General features: G+C 39.1%; 2 protein-coding genes across 2 annotated transcripts in view; one reads left to right on the forward strand and one right to left on the reverse strand.

The window, feature by feature from the left end:
- Positions 1-6,206, forward strand: part of syne1a (spectrin repeat containing, nuclear envelope 1a) — a 140,154-nt gene extending 133,948 nt beyond the window's left edge. The window contains 6 exon segments of the mRNA XM_044106937.1: positions 36-242; positions 362-490; positions 979-1,230; positions 1,317-1,406; positions 1,952-2,010; positions 4,787-6,206. Of these exon segments, the coding sequence (XP_043962872.1) occupies positions 36-242; positions 362-490; positions 979-1,230; positions 1,317-1,406; positions 1,952-2,010; positions 4,787-5,069 (1,020 nt within the window). The 3' untranslated portion in view covers positions 5,070-6,206.
- A 59-nt stretch (positions 6,207-6,265) lies between these two features.
- esr1 (estrogen receptor 1) lies at positions 6,266-19,858 on the reverse strand. The gene is made up of 10 exons (XM_044106934.1): positions 19,751-19,858; positions 18,626-19,051; positions 17,633-17,859; positions 15,601-15,717; positions 15,057-15,235; positions 14,812-14,965; positions 11,633-11,771; positions 10,503-10,636; positions 9,363-9,546; positions 6,266-7,942 (listed from the first exon to the last, which is right to left on the reverse strand). The coding sequence occupies exons 1-10, from the start codon at positions 19,759-19,761 to the stop codon at positions 7,648-7,650; spliced, it is 1,866 nt and encodes a 621-aa protein (XP_043962869.1). The 5' UTR covers positions 19,762-19,858; the 3' UTR covers positions 6,266-7,647.
- Positions 19,859-22,019: the final 2,161 nt, after the last annotated feature.

The raw sequence follows: 22,019 nt of genomic DNA on the forward strand, positions 1-22,019 counted from the left end.
ACTTGCTTTTACAATCTGCTCTCTCTTCCGACCAGGATCTCCAGAAAGGCGTGGATGCTCACAAGTCAGAGGTTCTCTCCATAAACCTAAGCAGTGCAGACTTCCTCCAGTCGGAGCCCGACTCGGAGGAGGCCTGGGAACTGAGGGACCTGCTGAAGGAGATGAACTCGCGCTGGGATCGGCTCAGCGCCTCGCTCGAAGACTGGAGAGAGGAGCTGCAGAGGGCGCTGATGCAGTGCCAGGTAAAGACGAGATGGAGTTTATGAGATTCCTACAACGAGTTTATTAAAAAATCCTTTTGTTATCTGCTGAAGATAAGTAAAAGAAATATGATTTCATTCAAAACAAACACCATCTTTAGGAGTTCCACGAGACGAGCCATGGTCTGCTGCTGTGGTTGGAGAACATCGACCGCAGGAGGAACGAGGTGGTGCCCGTCTCTCAGAACGCTGATTATGAAACATTACGACATCATCACAAAACACTGATGGTATGCATTTCATGAAGATATGATCATAAAAGCTGAGAGGACATAGTTTGTTTTCATTGAATCAAATGTAATCAAATAAATCAAGACATAATGAGATAACAGTCTTCTGAAAAAGTATATCCCTCGTACACTACAAAAACACAAAATCTTACCAAGTACTTTTGGTCTAGTTCCTAGAGCAAATATATTTTCTCTTATTTCAAGTGTACTAACTTGCAAGTAGCTTTTCAGCACGATATAGGAGCTTGTTTTAAATAAATAATTCCTTAAAATTAATGAAAAAGTACTTGTTCCACTGGCAGAAGAAGTAACTTATAACAAGGGGAAAAAGTCTTGTTATAAGTGAAATAATTGCTTCCAAGGTAGTCTGTCTTATTTCAAGTGGACTGAGATATTTGCTATAGAAACTAGACTAAAAATACTTGGTAAGATTTTTGTTTTTGCAGTGTAAAATGTAACTTGTTGACTTCTGTTTTATTTTTCCGCAGCAAATCAAATGTGAGCTGCTGGATTCGCAGCAGAAAGCTTCTTTCCTCCAGGAGCTGTCCACTCAGCTGCTGGTCAACACCAGGCCGCCGACGCTGCAGAAGCCGGATCAGAACCAGTCCCAGAGCAGCGAGTGTCTGGAGGCCCGGGAAAAGGTCCATGTCATCTGGAACCGGCTGAGACTCCTGCAGAGGGAGGTCAGCTCCGACATGGAGCTGCTGGAGAAGAGACTGGAGGCCACAGATGCTCAGCAGGTCAGCGGATGATTGTTGCTGTGGTGTTTTTGCTTTGATTTGTGGTTTTTATCTGATTCTCAAAGTGCCTTGTTGTTTATTTCCAGGATTACCTGTCAGGACCTTCTAGAAAATCCCAAATCCGAGGATCTGCTAGTCCCAGAGCGGACAAGGCCGTTCAAAGGCGAAGGCAATCGGTAACTTTCCTTGCTTTCCTCATCCCCTTCTGAATGCTACATATCTCATGTTGCTCCCAAAATAGATACTTTTATAAATGCTGCCCTCCTGTATGTTTATGAATACCAGAGGTTTCTCTACTCTGCAAATGCTCCGCTAACACATCCATCGTAATGTAGCCGTGCATCCCGCCCACCTGCTTTTTTTATGAGACGTTTTTGCTGCCCAGCATCATATTGTTCAGTCAAAAATTACAAGAAAAACTGGCTTTTCTTTTTTAGTGATGACTAATTTTAGAAAGTATGTTTTTGATGTCAGTATTTGTAACTAGTTTATTTAAAGTGATTTTATTCTCATGAGAAGCCAGATTTCTTGGTTCAGAAATCCAATCACCGTCATTGATTACATTGCTGCTCTTTGGTTACTGATGATTCTTTCCCTTAGCGATGTTATGGCTCTTTTTATGTTGTTTTTTTCCTCTCATCTGAGGCTTTGACTTTTTTTGCCCTTGACTGAAACATTCTTTTCTTTCTTTTACACCCTCCCTGCTCATTGCGTGGTACAGCCTCGAAGCAAAAGTAGTCAGGCCCACCCAGGACACGCTGAGAGCGGCCCGCGCCACAGGTACCTCTCTCCTGGACTCTAGAAACTTGGGACGATGATGGGACCGAAGCTTACACCCACTTTTTTTAAAAAAAAACAAAAGAATAATAAAAATTTATTATTTTGAGACAAATTAGATAAAAATATTACTGGTTTATTTTACAAATAATTTTAATAAGTAGTTTCTTTTATTCAATGCTTTCAGTGTTCCATGATCCTCCTCACATCTAGAGACCAGTTTGTTGGCTCTCAAATGAGTAGGGACTCGCCTACATCAGGCGACTTCCTTTCTCCTTTAAATCTTTTGTTTCACTGCTTTGCTGCTTTTAAATTAGCATCATGAAATAATACCCCGTCATTCCTTGTAGTATCCTCCTTCCCCACTAGATGGCACTACCTCAGCCTCAGTGTTCTCCTTCATCTCCAACATTGTTTTTCTCTCCCGTTTCCTTCCCGGTTCAGTCTCTTCATGGTGTTCCAGCAGGATGTGGAGCTTTAACTCCTGCCGGGTTTCCTGCGGCGTTTACTCCCACTCTCTCCTCCGTTTCCTCTTCAGAGCTCACCGAACCTTTGACTCTCAGCATTGCTGACCTGTGCTGCCTTGCAAAAACATTCCCTTGAACTTTCACCACTGTTTGTTGCATTACAACCACAAACTTCAACGTTGTGTATTGGGACAAAATCTTCCAAACATGTAAAAATCCAAAAAGTGGGGCATACGTTTGTAATCAACTCCCTGTAGTTTGATTAATCTAAATAAATACCTCAGAGGTTTATTAGTGAATAAACAGCATCATGAGGACCAAGCAAGAGTAAGATTGTCAAGAAGTTTAAAGTTGGGTAAAATGATGAATCTGAACATCTCCTTTTAATAAGTGAAGTGACATAATCCGTTGGGAAAACATTAAATCTGGTTTTTATGGAAGGGTGATAGGAAAAAAGCCACTATTTACTAAAAGTAAATGAAGTTTTCTTTGCAGTTTGGCAAAAAGCCTTACATGAAACCCAACAAATACACAGAAGTCAAAAACATCCAGGCCGACTTTATGTGCCAGAAAAATAACGCTCAACATCACCCTGAACGGTGCAACTGCGCAGTGCAACATGGTGGTGGCAGCATCATGCAGTGGGGATGTTTTGCTTAGCACAGGAAAGCTACACAGAGTAGTTGGGGAAAATGATCAAGCTAAATTCAGGGCAAACCTGGAACAAAGCCACTAGAAGAATAGTTTTGATCATATGTGTCAAACTCAAGGCTTGCGGGCCAAATCTGGTCCGCCATAGCCATTTCTGTGGTCTTTCTCCAGAGAACCTCAGAAATGGAACTTCAAGTTAGCAATTGTGTGCTTAAATATTTTATCAGTCATCAAATCATTTGATCATTTGGATCAAATGATTCATTGTGTTACAACATCCAGACTAAAATCCAAAATAGAGCAGATAGTCTGACGGAGGATCCAGTCTCAAGCTGTGCAAATCTGGTGGAGACATACACAAGACTTGCAGCTGCACAGAAAGATGCTTAGGGCTCAGTTTTGAGATTGTCAGAATTATGATTATCTATCTCATCAAAACCCAATAAAATACATTGAAGTTTGTGGTAATAAAACATGACAAAACGTGGAAAAACGTTTCAGTATGAATAACTTTGCAAGGCACTGACTTGGCCTTAAGCCGGTCCTACCATAAATGCTGTAATGTTTTCCTCTATTCCCACCTGTTCACGTATATGTTACACACAAATGTTTCGCAGCCTCTAATTATTTGGAACAGGATGTGTGGCCTGAAAATATAAATGCGCACATGCCTCCTTACAGCTGCAGTGTTGTAAGGAGGAAGTCGAAATGAAATTGGCTGCAGGGGAGGCGGCTGGAGGGATGTGAGTGTTTGACCCTCATTCAGCCTCTGTGAGGATGAGTGCCTGGGAGAACATAATGTTCCTCCCCTTGAAACTTGGCTCCAACTGTGGAAATCTCCAGAGAGGTTTTTGGCATTACTCCTTTTTTTTTGTTGTTTGGAATGATATGTGGCATTGAACTCTCACATAGTCGGCTCTAAAGCCAAAGATTACCCGTCCCTTCCCACCCCCCCCAGAGCCGAAGAGCCCACTATCTCTAAGCGCTCTCTCTGTTGTGGTGATGTCTGTTGTATGAAGTGGCTGCAAGAAAATTATTAATACCACTTGAAAGTTTTACATTTTACCTACTTTTGATCACAAACTTATGGGATTTTATGTGATAAAGAAAAAGTGCATATAAAATCTTTTCTAAATAAAATGTAAAGTTTTTGGAGAATAGTTGAGTTCTCTATTTTCCGCATTACTTTGACATTCCTAATAAAGTCCCGTGCCACCAATTTAAAAAAAAAATTTAAAATCTCTTTACTAATGTGCAATTTAATCTTGTCATCCTAACATGGATAAATTAACTTTTTCCCATTGAAGAAAAGCATCATCACAGCATGATGGTGCCACCACCACCTAGTCTGTTTTTAACATAAGCTTCTAAGGTTTGATTTTGATATCATCTGATCAGAAAACATTATTCTTCCATGTGTCTCCAACATTATCTGAGGCCAATCTACACCATTTGTTCATTCAGTTCCAATAAACCACACTAACGCAAAAATGCCGGGTGGTATGAATAGTTTTGGAAGTGACTGTGGGTGTGTATGCATTTAGGAAATGTTTGTGGCTATTTTTGATTCTCCCCTCCATTTTCAGAGTGAAGATTTTGAGCTAAAATGATTTAACTTTAGGAGAAAACCACGTCTCACTTTTGTTTGGGTCTTCCTGCAGCCGGAGCAGATCGCCAGGCGCCGCTGGCTGCGTTTCCTCCCGTTCTGACCTCACAGACGGCGTCCCTTCTCAGTCCTCCTCCTCCTCCTCCTCAAACTACCAGTCCTTCCTGCTGCGGGTCTTCAGGGCCGCGCTCCCCGTCCAGCTGCTCCTGCTGCTCCTCATCGGCCTGGCCTGTCTTGTTCCCATGACAGAGGAGGACTACAGCTGCCACCATGCCAACAACTTTGCCCGCTCCTTCCATCCGATGCTGCGCTACACCAACGGACCGCCGCCCATATGAGGAGCAGCACACTGCATCTACCTACTTCTTTGCCAAGGACTCCTCTGAATGTTTTCCTCTTCACTTTGTGCCCTCAAGCAGCAAACTCTTCAACCCGCATTATGAAGTATTTCTCTCATTGACGTTGCACACCCTCTCACCCCTTTAAAGAAACGGACCTTGATCTGGACAATACGCTTCCTTAGTCCAAATATTTCTTTGTTTTAACTTAAATGTGTATATCTTTTTTAAAGAAACGTGTGAAATCATTTAAACGAACAAAGCACTATTTATATAATCTATGTTGGGAGCCAAAGTCAGCCGTGCTTTTTGTCCATGATACCCAGTGCTGCTAGTATTTATTTAGTGTCCAATCAGCTGGTAGCTGATTAAGGTAAAGCCTCAAGTGTGGGACATCTGTACCTGTAAATTGTAGAGTAGCCTTCCAGTTTGAGTAGCAATCATTCAGTCTCTTGGTGTGAAAAGTTTCATTCCAAAAGGATACGTTCGAAAATCTTCTCAGACATGAAAGGAAAAAAATGACAAAACTGACTGAAACAGCACAGAAACCCCTCTGAAGACTGGGGTGTAGCGTAGTATTTTTCTTTTTAAAAAAAATAACCTGCCTGACTCTGAAAATGAAGGTTTAACATGAAAAAGTAAAGACTTTTTTAAAGCACTGTAAAAAATTGTACTGCACTGAAGCCCTCCAGTAAAGCTAAGGCTCGCATCCGTTTTCTTAATTAGGAATGCTGATCAAAATTGCAGATTTTGATCAGCAAAATCTGTAATTTTTGCTGATCAAAAATGACAAATTTTTGATCTTAATTTAAAAATTGAATCACTTACTTTTTAAATAGTTTGAAATGCCTTTAGACAAAGGCAGTTTTTTAAAATGCTTTTGTTTGAGCATGCACTTGAAGGTTTCCTGCGTTTAAGAAAGCCAAACAATCACTGGTAGTGTTTTAGTAGATGGCTGTGATATGATAAAAGCGTGCTTTGTAATAACCGTCTAATTATTCAAGAAACACTGCATTGTTTAAACTAATTCTGTAAAGAAAAAAAATTAAATAAGAAAATGGTTATTTATGTATGTACAGTTTGCTAATTCAGGAAGATTACTCTTTTTTTGCAAATAAAACATGAAGTATTTACTTTTGTGGTTTCCCGGACCTGATTTGTTACATATATTTTTTTTTTTAAAAAGTGAGCAAAAGTTTCCCAACATCAGCCTTTATTTACACGCACAGTAAACACATGATAAATGACGTCCGGTTTGGCTGGATTTACCCTCTAAGTCAGCTCAAGTGGCCAAATGCGCTCTTCTTCTAACCCTTTTCGAACATTTCCCACACATTTATGCTGTGCTGCTTGTCAATTGCTTTTCTGAAATTCATAGATGTCAGAAAATTCATCATATTAATACAATTCATACGAAATATAGAAAATCATAAAAACAGGAGCAGCTTGTATGTCTGAACTCTAAGGTCTTGTTGGACCTGCTGTGGATAACACTCCTTGGCTCCTTCAGGGATACAAAATGTCTTTGGTTTGTTTTAAAAAGAAAAAAAGGTTGCAACTTCCAGGATATTACTCTACTTTTTAGGAAACTATGCAAATTAGTTTGCATAGTTTAGAAGGAATATTTCATTTTCCAACTTTTGGAGCAAAAATCTGCATCCGACGCTCCAAGGTTAACCAGACCCGCTAAAATATTTGCCTAGTCTGACAGCAAAAGATCATTTGCAAACTTTCTTTAAAAGTGCTGAAAAAAAATTACCAAAATTTTAAATTCAGAAGTCAGAAATGTACCAGTTAAAAATTAGTTATTATACTTAGATTAGTAGATGAGTAAATCCAGCCAAAGTGCCTTTAATGAATTACTTGAGCATCAGATTGTGGATAAAACATTGAACTGAAGATCACTCTGCCCCGCCCATCCCTCTGTTAAAGTCTCAGTGCTGAAAACACGTGCCAGGACACAAGCTCACATCAACATTTAGCATAAATTCAGAGAAAATTGCTGCAGGTAAGCATAGAAAACCCCTCCTGTACACAGACAGCAGTGGGTAACAGTTACTTAGCATAAAGTCCAGGTTTCCTTTAATCTGTAATCAGTGTGGGCTGGACTGATCTGATTCCTTTTAGGCATTTAACCTACAAGCTCATTTCAAAACTAAATTGATTTAAATTTTGTGCACGGATGCAATATGTGGCGTGTCATCTTCACCAGTAATTGCTGGGTAATTACCTCCTATATGCAAAAGTAAAAATAATGCCCATTAGTCCTTCAGTCAGAAGAAGTGCACTTTGGTATACACAAAAATTAGCTGCTCATCCTTTCAAATCACTGCGTGTCAAAGTATGACAACATATCTGCTGTTGGAAATTAAAAGCAAAGCAAAAAAGATGAAACTCAGCAAATAAAAGGAACTGAGGCTCAGATTGTGCCGAGAAGGTGAAACTTCTCCCCATTTGGCTATAAAATTACATTCTTATTTATAAATTACTTTCTGATAAAATCAATGGCAATATAACCTTCAGCTGTCATTTCCAAAACTGCACGTGTCATTCATAAAAACGACTATCGCCCTCCGACTCACAGGACCTGGGTGCAGTCGGAGCGGGAGCCTCCGTACTGCAGGACGCTGGGAGCCGAGGGGGTTCTGATCAGGGTCTCGCTGCCACCTCGAGGCCCGGAACCGGAACCGACTGGAGAGGAGCCGCCCAAACACACACCACTGGTGGAGGGAGGAGCTTTGTCATCTGGAGATGAAGGCTGAGACGGTTTGACCGGGTGGTGGCGGTGGGCATCGAGCATCTCCAGCAGCAGATCGTACAGAGGCACTTTGTTCTTGCATTTCATGCTGTAGAGGTGCTCCATGCCTTTGTTGCTGCACAGGCGTAAACAAAAAGGAGAAATGATGGCTAAAGTCACTTTAATCAGTAAATAAGGTGACGTCCAAAATCATTAGTTTCTGTTATAAAATGCCCCCTAATTTGCTTTTTTTTTTTTTTTTTATAGTCTTTGACGCTCACATTGCAAATAAATATTAAAAGCATTTTGTTACACTCTAAAACCCACAGCTACAAATTGAAACAGTATGTTTTTTGTCTTGTCGTTTTAATTTGTCAAATAGATTTCTTGTTCATAAGAAATCTCTAAAAATTTAGAGATTTCTTATGAACAAGAAGATTTTCACATTTTTTCTCATTTACAGATATTATAAAATACTAAGTTTTACAAAATATCAGTATTGTTTTAACATATTGGTGATTTGTTGTGACTGCAGGTTCAAGCTTCCAGCAGCTCTATTCTGTAAATGGAGAGGAAATGTTAGCCCTCAGCATGAAACAAAATGCTGCTTCGTGTGCTTAAAAACACCTCAGCTCATTACAGAAGATCGACTTTGTAATTAATGCAAATTATACGGCTCATCTTTACATAAACTGGTGTTTTTATGGTTTGTGTAAAACTAAAGTGTGAAAGAGGCAAGAGATAAATCTGACATTCAAACAAATCTGGAATCTAAGGTTGAGAAGAAGAAGATTGTTTGATTTTGTATTGGAAACTTTCTAAGAAGCATTAAGTATTGTAACATTCGGATGTATCAAACACGATAACACCAAAACCATGGGAATTGAAATTTTACCCCTAACTTCACATCGTCACGTTTCTTCTTTATGCCTTTGACAAAATTCTGAGGAGCATTAGACTGAGAAGTAGTTGGTATGATAAGATCAGAAAAAGTGCAGGAATTCCAAGTGTTTGCTAGTTGCTGCTGCCGCTAGTCTGGTGGAGCTGTGTACATTTCCCCAATATCCATGCAAGAATCAAAGCAACACTGCAGGTATGTTTTTGGTGAGGGAGTCCCATTCCAACTGTATGTAAAACTCAAAAAAGTTGATTTTACATACATTTAATCTTTCCCCCTTTAAACTAATCCTCAGAATAAATTAAGAAACATCACTCCACTGGTCTTCTGGTAGTATATATTTGCACTGTGATATTTAAAACCTTCCTTCTAAAGTCACATTTGTATATTTTGTCACCTTCCTAAAATAATGGCCTATGTTATTTTTAGCGAAAAGTGATTCTGACAAAAAAAAAGAAAGAAAGAAAGGAAGAAAGAAAACAAAATCATTTTGGAAAAAAAATGACTTGGACCATTAGTTTAGGAAGGTGACAATTTTCACTCTTTTGAAGCCGTTCTGTTTAAAATTAAATAATGTAAAATGTGAAGAAGAATAAAGCCTTAATCAAACTAATGTGAATCCAGCAGCGCTCCTGGGTCGCTTCTTGTTCGGTTTTACCTCATGTGTCTGATGTGGGAGAGCAGCAGGAGCAGCTGGGCCTGCCGTCTCGCCTGCTGCTGAGCCGAGTATCCTGATTGGCTGATGTGATGTATGAGTGCATCCGTGATGGTGTCCAGGATATTCTGGACGGCCGCGCTGTCGTGGAGGGGCTCCATCGTTCCGGTGCAGAAAGAAAACGCACCTGAAGGAAAAGAATCTGATTACTGCAGCTCGGCTAATATTCCAGACAAACTGAGAGACATTCCAAATTAACAATCTGCAAGACTAATTTAAATTCATTTAGACTCGTTTTAAAGCAAAAATCCTAACTGCAGTTTGCTTTGACTAGGAGGTAATAAAGGTGAGTCACAGGTATAAATGGAAAGACTAATTTAGACTGAAGCATTTTAATCATAAACCACACAAAAGTTCATCATGAACCAGCAGCTGAGCTCTCCGTCTCATCCCCTAGGTATTTCCAACTTCTCTGTTTCTTATATAGAATATCTCAACAAATACCCCACCCCTGTGCTGCTTCATGTAGTCAAGGCAACAGCTATCACGCATATTGACGATACTGGGCTTTTCAGAACACTCTGTTCGCCTAATTTGCTGCTCTCAGAGCTACACCTCTGTGGATGCAGTTTGACACTGCTTAATGTTTGCTCTCTGCAGCAGAAATGAGAACTTGTGACACAATGCGCATGCAAACAAAACTGTGAAACCTGAAAGCTTGTTTGTTTTTGTTTTTTTTAATCTGGTGACCTGTCTCTCATATACACTCCCAGAAATGTTGACAATTTCGTCACCTTTTAAAAGGTGTGTGTGTCAGTTTGTGTGTAAATGCTGTGGATTTCTAAATGTTTACATGTCAACGTTCAACATTTCTAAAGGTCACATCCTTTAGACAGTTTCTGAAGTAAAAATACAAAATCTGATGATTGATTGATGGATGGATGGATGGATGGATGGATGGATGGATGGATGGATGGATGGATGGATGGATGGATGGATAAAAGAACAGACAGACAGATGTCACCTTCAGATAGAGGACAAAGGATTCAAATTATCTTCCAAACTTTCCAAGACTGAGTATAAACCCTGTCCTCATGTCCTCATGTCCTCATGTCCACCTTCATGTTAAACACTTTGTCTTACCAGAGTTGAGCAGGATGATCGCTTTGAGGCAAACAAATTCCTCCGGTTTGAGTTTGAGCATGCGGAAGCGGGAAGCGGTGGCCAGCAGCATGTCGAAGATCTCCGCCATGCCTTCAACACAGTCTCCTTCATTCCTGTGGAGCAGAATTTACAAATACAGTTTGGTAAAACATAACAGCCGCTGACGACATAACAGAAACAGAGCCTAAGTTCTGGTCTGTGGAGCTCCATCAAAAGAGAGAAAAAGAAAATCTGAGGCACTTTACTGCTGTGAAACTATCCAAAGATTAAGAGCTAATGTACTGAATCACTGCACTGCTCCATTTACCAGTGTGGCAGAAAGGTGAGGGGAAAGATGGGTAATATCCAGTTGCTTCAGTGCAAGATAAACTTGGATGGCACAAGGGCAGGGGAATGTGTCAGCCCTGACCCCACAGCATTTTAGTCATCATGTCCAATTGGCGAGGACACTCATTCAGGGACCGGGTTTTAGAGATAATACTCTATAATACACTTTTGAATCAGATGGAGCCATCAGATGGTAAAAGCTCTCTCTGCTGCTCGTCTCACTCTGCACTTTCTCTCCTCCTCCCAAAGGTAGATACTGTGGTCTGACCAGCCTGTTTACTCTGAACATGTGGGGAAATGGAGAGAACAAGCTGTGCCTGCAAAGCAGAAAACACCCTTATGTCTCCCTGCATCTCTACTTTCTACTCATCTCTGTCCCTCGTTGAGATCTCCCTGCTTTGCTTCTTTTCTTCTCTTCTCGTCCCTCTCTCCACTGTTCAGTTTTCATTATTCTTTGCATTGAAGACTTTGATTAAAACCAGAGTCGTGGTTTCCAGCTCAGCCCAGTGATGATTAGGAGGGTTATTTTAGGTTAGAGAGAGGCTGCTCTCCTCTCCACAGGGAGCAGGTGATTAGTCTTCCACTCTGTGACAGATGTGTTGGGATGGCACAAAAGCTGGCAAGGTGTGAAATGGAAAATCTACAATGCTGATGTATTACTCTTCAAATGTGTCTGAGATGAAAATGGAAAGAAATGTGGAGGAGGGGCAGGGCTAAAAAAAAAAAAAGAAGAAGAATATTGGCACACCTGTTAATCTAAAGTTGGTAATAATCTTCTCTACCTGTCCAGTATTAGGTCTTGTGCAAAGATCAGTTTTCCAGGGCAGTGGATTGACCTCCAAATGAGTCCAATCATCAGCACCTCCAGCCATGAACTTTCCAACAGTAGAACCTGATCGTGGAGGGAGAGTTGCAAGAAACCTGAAAACAGGAAATGCACCACACTGGCCATTTTGTTTTTAAAGGAAGACAAAAATATCATTACCTTCACCAAAATGTGCATCTCAATGAATTACAATATTATTATAACACAAAGGTTCGGGCTTGGGACTGTTGAGTTTAAAAAAGAAAAATGCAATTAAAATCTATGTAATTAATTAACTCGTTAAAGTCCCGGCCATAGTTAAATCACAACATTTTAGTTAAATTGAGACACACATTTTAAGGTAACAACCCAAACACACATTGTGGAAAGGTTGGTTAAAGCAGAGGTTTTTGGTCACAATGATCACAATTACATTTTACAGGAAAAAAGAAGGAAGCCTGCAAACCAGAAAACACTGTCCTAATTGTGAGGTAAAAGCAGTGGCAGCATCATTTTCTGTTTGGATTACATTAAATATATGGCATCATGAAGTAAGATTATTATCAGTTTGTGTAAATGTTCAAGCAAAGTAAAGGCATCAGCCAGAAAGTAAAAGTTTGGGCTTAAAGGGTTTGAAAATTCAGGTAAACTATGGTGAAAAGCTTGTTGAAGTTTGACGTTCAGGCCGAGTCATGCAGCTTAAAAGGTAATTCAATGAAACAGAGAGAAATCTAAAAATGTGGAAAATCCTTCCAAAAAAAACAAATGTTGTGAAGCTTACATCATCATTTGAATGTTTTCATTATTCTGACATTTACAAAACAGAAATATTTTGGTAAAAAGGAGAAGTTTATTTTATTCAATGTCAGACAGCAAGACAGAATGTTTTATTAAAAATACATGTATATTTCTGATTCAAATTTCAAGTAATTAATGACTAATTGAATTAATGGAATCATTTTACATCATTTAAAGGGATGCACTTGAGTGTCCTGTTGTGTAATAATAATGTTTTCTGTCCCCCGACATCTTGCCAACTATAAAAATCAAACATGATCTTGTTTTTGAGCAGTGGGTGCTAATCTAAACGAATGCACTCAAGGGAAAGCTTATCGCTGGCTCTCAGCTGTCTAAATTAACACGTAATTACAGCCAGTCTTTTCTAATTGCCCCCCTCTGCACCCTGTTTGGGACTCCTTTCAATTAATGCTGTGTGTCTTTGGGCTTTTACTGACGCAGGAGGTCGTAATGCCTCAAAATAAGAATTTACTCTTCCTGTCAGATGAATGTGAGTTAGCGTGCGTTTTGCAGCTACACACCGTAGCTGCAAATGGGCTCGATGGGGTGCCGGCAGATTGACCAAACAATGCTCTCAAAGGTGATTACTGTAATTGCCATCACCTTAATGGCTCTGCATTTGTGTGCGTTTGTAGTCGTGTAAGAACCCAGAACCACAAGGTTTGTCAAGTAGTGCATCATGATGAATGTTTATGAGACGCAGAAATTTTGTAAAATATATTTTAGACACATAAGTAAGGTCATGATGCACTAGATGTGAGCTTTCCTGTAGCTTTGCAAAGTAATTATTAATGTACATACAGTACCATTGAAATAAATAGCTTCCATCACAGATAATGGGGAAAAGTTTTATGACCAAACAAAAAAGCTTGAGCTAATTTGACCACTACGACAAGAAGTACTGTGAATCATGCTGGTGGTAGCATCATGCAGTGTGGTTGTTTCACAGCCAGTGGTGCTTGGAATAATGAAAGAGGACTTCACGCCAAAGCACACAGTTGGGTGATCTACCAGGACAACAATCATGTGCACATCAAACATTGTTTTCAGATGCATAAAGCTAGCTAACATTAAGCATCTGGAACAGTTTTCAACTTTAATTTTTATTAAAAATGTGCTGTTTTGGTTTTGAAGTGAAGTCCATGGCTGGAAATCAACCAAGTGAAATTAACTCAAACAAAGACTCAAATATCCACCCAAAAGGATGCCAGAAGGGCTTTGATGGCTCTAAAAAGAACGTGGTCAACAAGCAATTTGCTGCGAGATGTTTATCCAAATGTAAGTGTGGTCTTAAGGATTAGGCAAAATCTACATTGAATCTAAATTTGTGCACCCAAGCTTTACTACGATATAAGCCTGATATAAGTTTTTAAACCAAGCTTCAACTTCTTGCCAAGCATTTTTAAAGCATCTAAACTTCAATTAGAGGCATTAGTTTGGAAAGGTGTTCTTATAATCTTTAGTAATTATGTGAAAATCCTTTCTGGCAACCAAAAGGATTGCCAAACCTAATTCTATGTATTGTTTGAACAAAAGCACTCAGCACTTAAATACCAAGAGGCGTTAATAGTAATGGCTCCCTCACTTCCAAGCAGCAAAATAAGAGATATTTTCAACCCAAACTACCACATGGTGAACACTAAAATTTGACAAGCCTATTAATCAAGAGCATAATGAAGAAATAAAGAGCCCAAACAATTTTAACTATTTACAACTAGACTGTATCTCAAAAGGTGGCATAACAATGATTTTGGAATTTATTTGACATCAAATGACACAAATTCAAGACATGAATTTGAATTTTTGGAGCTATATGTGCCACATGCTTTGTTTTCACAGTAGGCTGAATATGCATATCACTGAAAATAACCATTACTGTGTTACTAGATATCAAAAGTGAAATGATGTTAAAAGGTGTAAAATACTAAAAAACATAATCAACAATATTGAGATCAATGACTCTGTTTGAGGACAAGTTATTAACCAGGGCCATTTTAGGGATGTAACACTAAATTAATTACTTAATATTTGTTTTTGCAGAATTAAAAAGACACCCCCTGTTACATGCAAAAATAAGTGCATCACAAGTCACGAGTAACATTAGCTATTGACTCGGGCCATTTTAGGGATGCAATACTAAATTATTTATTTACATTTAGGCTCTGCAATCTAAAATGAACCCTTAAAAATGCCTTTTATCTGAGAGAGTTTCTGCAGTTAATCTGAAATTGTTGTCTAATAGCTGATTTTTGCAAGCATTACCAGGAAATATTTAACAGAACCTTAAGTAGACCAACAGAAGCAAATACATGCAAGACAAATAATATAGGAACACAAAATTTGAAATTTCTTTCCAACCTGGGAGCTTCTTTGCCCAAGCGATCATGTGGACTAGCTCCTTGTCGGCCATACTGGTCAGCAGGGTCATCATGGTGACCTCAGTATAGGGTCGGCTCAGCTTCTGACGGGAGCACAGAATCGGGGGCTCAGCACCCTGAAGGAGAAGCAGAACCTGGAAACACAAGAGGTGAGCATTGATGAGTATGAGGTAAAAATTACAACAAAAAAATTTAAAAGGTTAGTTGCAGTAAAACAATAAGCACCTGGTCAGATGGCAGGCTGGTCACTGAGGATCTCGCTCCTCCCAGGGCACTGCTGCGTCTCCTCTTATCGTGATGGGGTGCCACTTTGTGCTCCAGGCCTTTTCCAGTTTTTTCTCTGTCACTGACGCCAGTCTGTCGTTTGTCGCGCTGCAGAACACGACCACGCTCTTTTCGCACACCTTAATGACAGAACATGCTTGATGCATAAAATGGTTCCTGATGACTTCTGGATACAAGCCATCAGATTTCCTGGTTTAACCACGTCTAACATCTAGATTAAATGATTGGTGTGAAAACATAAGCAGCTGCAGTGCGTTAATGAGCAGCTGTACTCGTTTGAGAGAAATCTCAAGGTCTTCTTAAAGTTCATGCTTATCTATGTCTAACAACACTCTTCTAATTAGCAAAGGATTGATCCATCAAAATTAGTTTTCATTTTTGAGGAAGAACGTGTGAAACTTAACATCCAAGTTTTCAAAAATTCTGTCTCTATAAAAATTGTTTGACTAAAGAAAAATGAACAAAAGAACAGGAATCTTCTCACCTCCTTTCATCATACCCACTTCGTAACACTTCCTGAGTCGGCAAGCCTGGCAGCTCTTCCTCCTATTCCTGTCAATAGTACACTGATTGGTTGCTGGGCACATATAGTCATTGTGACCTGAAATGGGAGAAAATCTATTACTCTTAGACTATAAGTCTAATTTTCCATCCAAAATTGAGCTATTTAGCAGCCAGGAACACTCCATTCCCTTTCCTAAATTAATCTATGATGAAGAAAATTAAAACAAGGCATCTTGGCTTTGTCATTGTCATGGAGACTATTGGTTTCTATATGACCCGTCATTCTTTGTAAGATTTTCCATCAATATGCTTCAGGTTCAACTCATTAATTAAGCCACCAAACAGATGAAGTTCCCTTGTGCACATGCAGATATTGATACTGTGAGGCTGGAAAAATGTGGTCAATAGCTTATAAAAAAATGTTTCTTTTTAATTTTCAAGCGGTTCACCACTTTTCCAGCAGTGGTAAAAAATGAAATAAAAAATCTGCTCAATGTATGTAAGATGTCTTCATCTTATGTAACTTTCTCTTTATCTGTGCAGGGACATTAATCAAACTTTAGTTGCCTCTTTGTTTTCACACAAGCTTGCAGGTAATTGACTTGGTAAAATGAATCCCTCAAAGTTAGTTATATTATAAAGCTGGAACTCATTTAAGAATTTAACCTTTATCACTTTATTTTTAATGAATATTGCAGCTGTTTCTATGAAGTAGTGGAAGAGATTAAGGAAACACTGAGGCACAAATTATCGAATCAAAACTGCTTGCTCACATAGCAAAGAGTGGATCACTCTTTGCTATGTGGCCCACATGCTATATAGGTATGCTTAAACATGCTATATTTAAGAACTCTAGCTGTACATACAATAAAAACGTAGTTATTAAAGTACAAATACTTTGTGTTCCTGACATTCTACATTTTTATAAGATTTCAACAGTTGAAGGGCTGTAAATGGCCCCCAGGCCAAACTTTGGACACCTATTTTAGAGAATTTTTTTTTACCATTACAATAACCATTGTGTATAATTTGAAGTGTAATAATTTATTTTCCTTAAACCCTGAAAGAGAAAAAAGGCTAGCAGGTTTGCTATCCAAGGAAACCTGCCAGATAGTGAAGAATAATTGCCCCCTAAGCTTAATTTATCTCCATTCTTGGCAGCAACCATTGCCACGAAACCCTTTAAATAACAGACAGTTAATCTTTGGTGTGTAGCAACTTTGGTTCAGTCTTTGTTGCAGACATCTGAATACTTTAAGTGTGCTTGAGCTTAAGGTCAGCAGCTGAAGGCCGTAAGTTATTGTTCCTGGATGAGTCAGTGATGTTCTCTTAGAGTGATTTTGATAGGTCGTCCACTGGAGGTAAAGTTTACCACTCTTCCATGTTGTGTGTTTGTAGATAATAGTTCTCACTGTGGCTAATTGGAGTTCAAAATCCTTTTAAATGCCTTTGTAAACCTTTCCAGACAAATGTCGCTGATTTGTTTTTCTTAAGCTCGAGATCATTGTGTGCTGCTTTGTGTTGTCACCAAGATTATATTTCAGGGATTTATTTATGGACTGGCAGTAATCAGGCTTGTCTGTGGTGAGGGAAATAAACCAAAAAAAATGTGGTTGTTCAAAGGTAATTCATGATTTAATTAAGGAATGGAGTCATATTGTGACATAGATCTAAGATTGTTTGGTATTTACTCTGGTCAAAAAAAGAAAAGCAATCTTTGGGGGTGTAAATACTTTTTCAAAGGACTTTAAGGCCCAAACAGGTGGAAGGAAGGTGAAGAGAAAAACCAGGAAATGGGTTTTAGTCTAAATTTCAGTCCACATCATTTCTCTTTGTAAGACAAATTTTTAATTTATGCAAATTACTTCATTTCTCTGGCTGACGAGAGAGGCACATCAGAGTCCATTCATAATTGTGGTCTGATGTGTTCTTTCATGTTGCTGTTCTCAATGACAGATGTAGTAAAACACATGACTTAAGCTTCATAATGTCATGGCGGTCTGTCTCCCTACCCTGAATGCTCCTCTTGAAGAAGGCCTTGCAGCCCTCACAGGACCACACCCCATAGTGGTACCCGGAGGCATAGTCGCTGCACACAGCACAGAAACGCGTCTCTTTAGGCATCTCAAACCCCCCGGCTGCGGTGCCGGCTCCGACTCCAGCTCCCAGCTCTCCCACACTGCATGCTTCGTCACGGGTGTCGCACTGGTCCTCTCGGGAGGCCGGCTGGTGACTGGATCTGCAACAGGCCGTGAATTTCAATTCGGTGATTTGGTTTTCTCATCAAGACAATTTGTGACACTAATAAAACTATACACATGACAGATTTTATCAGCGTTTAGCCAAAGAGGAAAATATATTAAATATATCAAGGATGCAATATAAAATTATTTTCTGTAGTTAAACCCTAAAAATCAATAAAAGATTGAATTGAACTCTGGCTCAAAAAACGACCAAGCTTCTGTTTTCCACCTAAATCAGGAAACGTGTTTGTATACTTCTGTTGCTCTTACATATTGTTCCTCTCTCAAGGTCCTTCACAACGTCCCTAATCTCTGGAATTAGAAACCCCGGACAACGCTTGATACTTTCTATAGAGATAACAGTGGTGTTTGGCTGAAAGCAGCAGATTAAGAAGCTGTGTGGTTAACTAATTATGTTTGTTTAAATGGCATTTTGGAGAAGACGCAACTAAAAATGCCAATGTCATTACTCATAAGTTGCAAATCCTTTGTTTCATTTCTTTTTTTCTTTTTTACTTCAATGAGCAGTGATTGCAGATATGTAGCAAAACAGGACCAAAGTGTAAAAAAAACCTGAAAATAAACCAACCAGCCTATTTTCTAAATGTGAAAATTAGCTGCACTTTCTGCAAACTTGTGCATAATCTAAGAAATAAAAGCACTGTAAAAAGCACTCCAGTCACAAAAAAGAAAAAACATAATTACTTAAGTACATCAATTTTGCTGTTTTAAAGACACACAGAAGCATTTTAATTCCCATACCTGTAAGCTGGTGTTGAGGCAGTTTCCAGATAGTGGTGGCTTGGAGCATGCATAAAGGGGCTGAGCCTTGGGCTGGTGGGCACAAACACAAGAGGACTGGTCGGCCCACTCCCCAGAGAGTGAAGGCTGCCATCAGATGGTGGTCCCTGGGCGTCCAGAGGAGCAGAGAAATAGCCAGTGGTAGAGTGGCTGTAAAGAGGCGTTGGGGCAGGGGTGGGGGTGGCATAGTCGTATGTCCCTTCCAGGAAGTCAACAGCAGCTACCCCTCCAGAGCCCCGGCTCTCTTCAGGGTACATGTCACTGAGGGGGGCACGGGGTGAGGGTGGGAGACGTGTCGAGGAGAGGGTCTCCAGCTCTGAGGAGGCTGGGCTTATCCTGGGTCTGAGTGCTGGTCCGAACTCCTGCTTGCTCTGCACCGGGTTCTGCCTGAGCAACATCACAGCACAGCAGCAGTGATAAGCAACATGATTTAGACTTGCTCTCCCATTTGCTGTGTGGGAGAGCGTAGTGCTGCTCTCCCTCTCTCTGGGTCTCGTCTTTTCCAATAAGTCCTGTCAAACAACTTGGATGGACCAATAACTGCTTCTCCTCTGTGTGCTTGAAGCTTCTGCTCTCAAGCTCCAAAGGAACAACAGTAAAAAAAAAAAAAAAAAAAATACAGCTAGAAAGACTCCTCCCAATCTCACTTTATTTTTTCACTGTATTTTTTTTTTTTTGCTCTAATAGATCTCTACCAAAGTGTGGGAGTGAGGGAAAGCAAGTGGGAGAGAGGAAAAAGAGGAATGACAAAAATAAAAATAGTGATTCCTAAACAACTTGCTTGTCTTTTTCTCCTCCCTACAGCTATTTCTAATTTACCTTTGTCTTATACTGAAAAGCTCTTTATTCCTTACAGCTGGTTTCCAGATTGAATGTAACTCCAAAGTAGCGGTGTGTGTGTGTCTGAATATTCACCCCTCATTTAGCTGATATCGAGCACTCTGCGAGTATCAACAGTCTATTTCCTGCCAAATTATTATCCAACAAACACACAGTCGCTGGCTAAATCACAGAGCAAATCAGATGCATGTAGACTAAACATTCAAACCACAGAAAAAGCCGAAACTACCACGAGATATAACTCACCTCTTATACATGAATCATCCTCGGATATGCTGCGCAACAGCGACTAATTCCCCTTCTCTTCCTCTCTGCCTGCCTCACAGGCATTTAGGTGGGCTCACCGTACTAGGTGGAAACAGTGGAAAGGTTTAAAAAAGGATAAACAAATTAAAGATGCAGCCAAATCAATAAGTGCTGTGTGTTTAAGAGCCAGGTCACCATAACACAGCAAACAAAACTGGAGGTCAAATCTCATTCTGCCATCCAATAATTACACAATCAGTCCCATTTAAGGGTATTTTTCATGATTTAGATGTAAAAGAAAAAAAAAACTTTATAAAAAAATAATGAAGTATAAAATAAAAATGTCCTCCAAGTATTTATATTAATTATATTTATTCATGTACATGTGAAACCAGAAGATTATAAACAATATTAAAAAATAGACAACTTTGTTTTCCCTATTTGTCTGGAAATTAGGTCCTGTTTTAGGTCAGTTAGGATAATCTAAATTATTCATATTTGCTACAACCCACAAAAATCAGACATCTTCAAGAGCTTATGTACATTTCCTTTTTTATCATAAAGTTAATTTGTAATTGATTGGGTGGTGAACTTGTGGTCATGATTCACTGGGAAGTCTCCTTTGTGTCTAGGTTTTCATTTCCTGGCTGAGGTCCTGAATTGTTGCTTCAATATTTCATCTTAATGTTTGTTCCTCATAATGTTTGTGCCATCCATTTTGAGAAGTGCATCAGCTCCTCAGGAGCAAAACGGTGACACAATGATGCTGTCACGTACCGTCCCTATTCTTTAGTTTGGATGGCGTTCACAGGTTTGCAAGCTTCCCTGTTTTCCTCATTACGCAACTGATTTTATGATCAAACACTTTTGTTTCATCAGATCAAAGGACATGTTTCCAAAATCTATGATCTTAGTACCTGAGCATATTTGCTACCAGAATTTGTTTTTCCAAGAATTCTTCTTTTTGAGTGGCCTTTCAGTCCCTACTAACACAGGATTCATTTCACTGTAAATAATGAAACTTATCAGCTTTAACCTATATCTTCACTTGTATTTTGATTTTTTTGCTCAGGTTGATAAATTCATCAACCAAACACATTAATGTTTAGGACACAGAGCTAACCTACATTCTGAAATATATGTATATAATTTTACCATGCTGTTTATAGTTGTGCAAACGTGTTTGAATAAAAGTGAAACCTCCAGGCATTTGGAAACCGTTCCCAAGAATGATCCAGACTTCTGAAGGCTTGTAATTCTCCATTTGATATTTTGGCTGACATATTTTCATTTTCCAGTAATGTCATGTAACAGTGCACCTGCATGTCTACCGGTGTTTAACTCATATTTTGTGAATTAACCTTACACAAACTTATAAAGCTATTACATCACAAAGAGAGCCTTCCCCATTTGTGCAAAGTAATCTTAGTGTAAAAAACTTCTGAATTTGAATTAATTGATTAAAATGTTTAAAATGAAATGTCTTTCATTCTAGCGTTTGGCAAACTAAAAATTTTGTTTAAAAATAATAAAGCAATGGTAATGTCTGTTTTTCCTTTTTCACTGTAAATGATCTGTTTTCAACTGCATTTTATGTTCAAAAGAGAAATCGTAGGGTTTGCTCCTTAAATGTTCAGGCATCAGATGTCAAGGTAAGTTGACAAAGTTTGACACAGAGCCCTCATCTCAATTTTTAAGGAGCATATTTCTTGACTTACCCTTCCGATTTTCATGACAGGTCAAGTGGAAAACTAGCAGGTCTGATTATACATATTTCTGTGCAAGTGCCCTGGAATAAAATTAAGAGACCAGGAAACATTAAGGGTGGGAAATAAAACACCCACAGTAAATGACCTAAAAGGCAAAGATAAGTGACTTCTTGCAGTAATTGCACCTATTTTCACCTAAGGTCTCATTGACAAAGCAGACCATTTCTCTTTTAAAGAACATCAATTGTAATGCACATTGTAGTGTGGCCCTCAATATTGAATGTGAACTTTCTATGTGCATCGATTCAAACAGTGGTGTGGGAAAGTATTGCCCGATCAATAGATCAGTAGATATGTTTCAGATTAATAAACACATTTTATTCTATCACCAAAGTGAATAGAAAAAACATTTTTAAAAGATGACTATCCAAACTAACCTGGCTCTGTGGAAAATTAATAGCATTCCTTTTAAAGTCGTGATTAACCACATTTTTTAGAAAACTGAATTTAATTTTCTCAGCTACATCCAGCTCAGATTACTACAAATAGCTCAACCCCTA

The sequence above is a fragment of the Gambusia affinis genome, linkage group LG22 (genome assembly GCF_019740435.1).
Source record: "Gambusia affinis linkage group LG22, SWU_Gaff_1.0, whole genome shotgun sequence".
Classification (NCBI taxonomy): domain Eukaryota; kingdom Metazoa; phylum Chordata; class Actinopteri; order Cyprinodontiformes; family Poeciliidae; genus Gambusia; species Gambusia affinis.

What these genes read in the sequence shown, in the direction of transcription:
- esr1 (XM_044106934.1), bottom strand. An exon ending in CCAGCCTGCCATCTGACCAG is followed by an intron (nt 14,966 to 15,056) that starts GTGCTTATTGTT and finishes TTGTGTTTCCAG; the next exon opens with GTTCTGCTTCTCCTTCAGGG. An exon ending in GATCATCCTGCTCAACTCTG is followed by an intron (nt 9,547 to 10,502) that starts GTAAGACAAAGT and finishes CTTTTCCTTCAG; the next exon opens with GTGCGTTTTCTTTCTGCACC.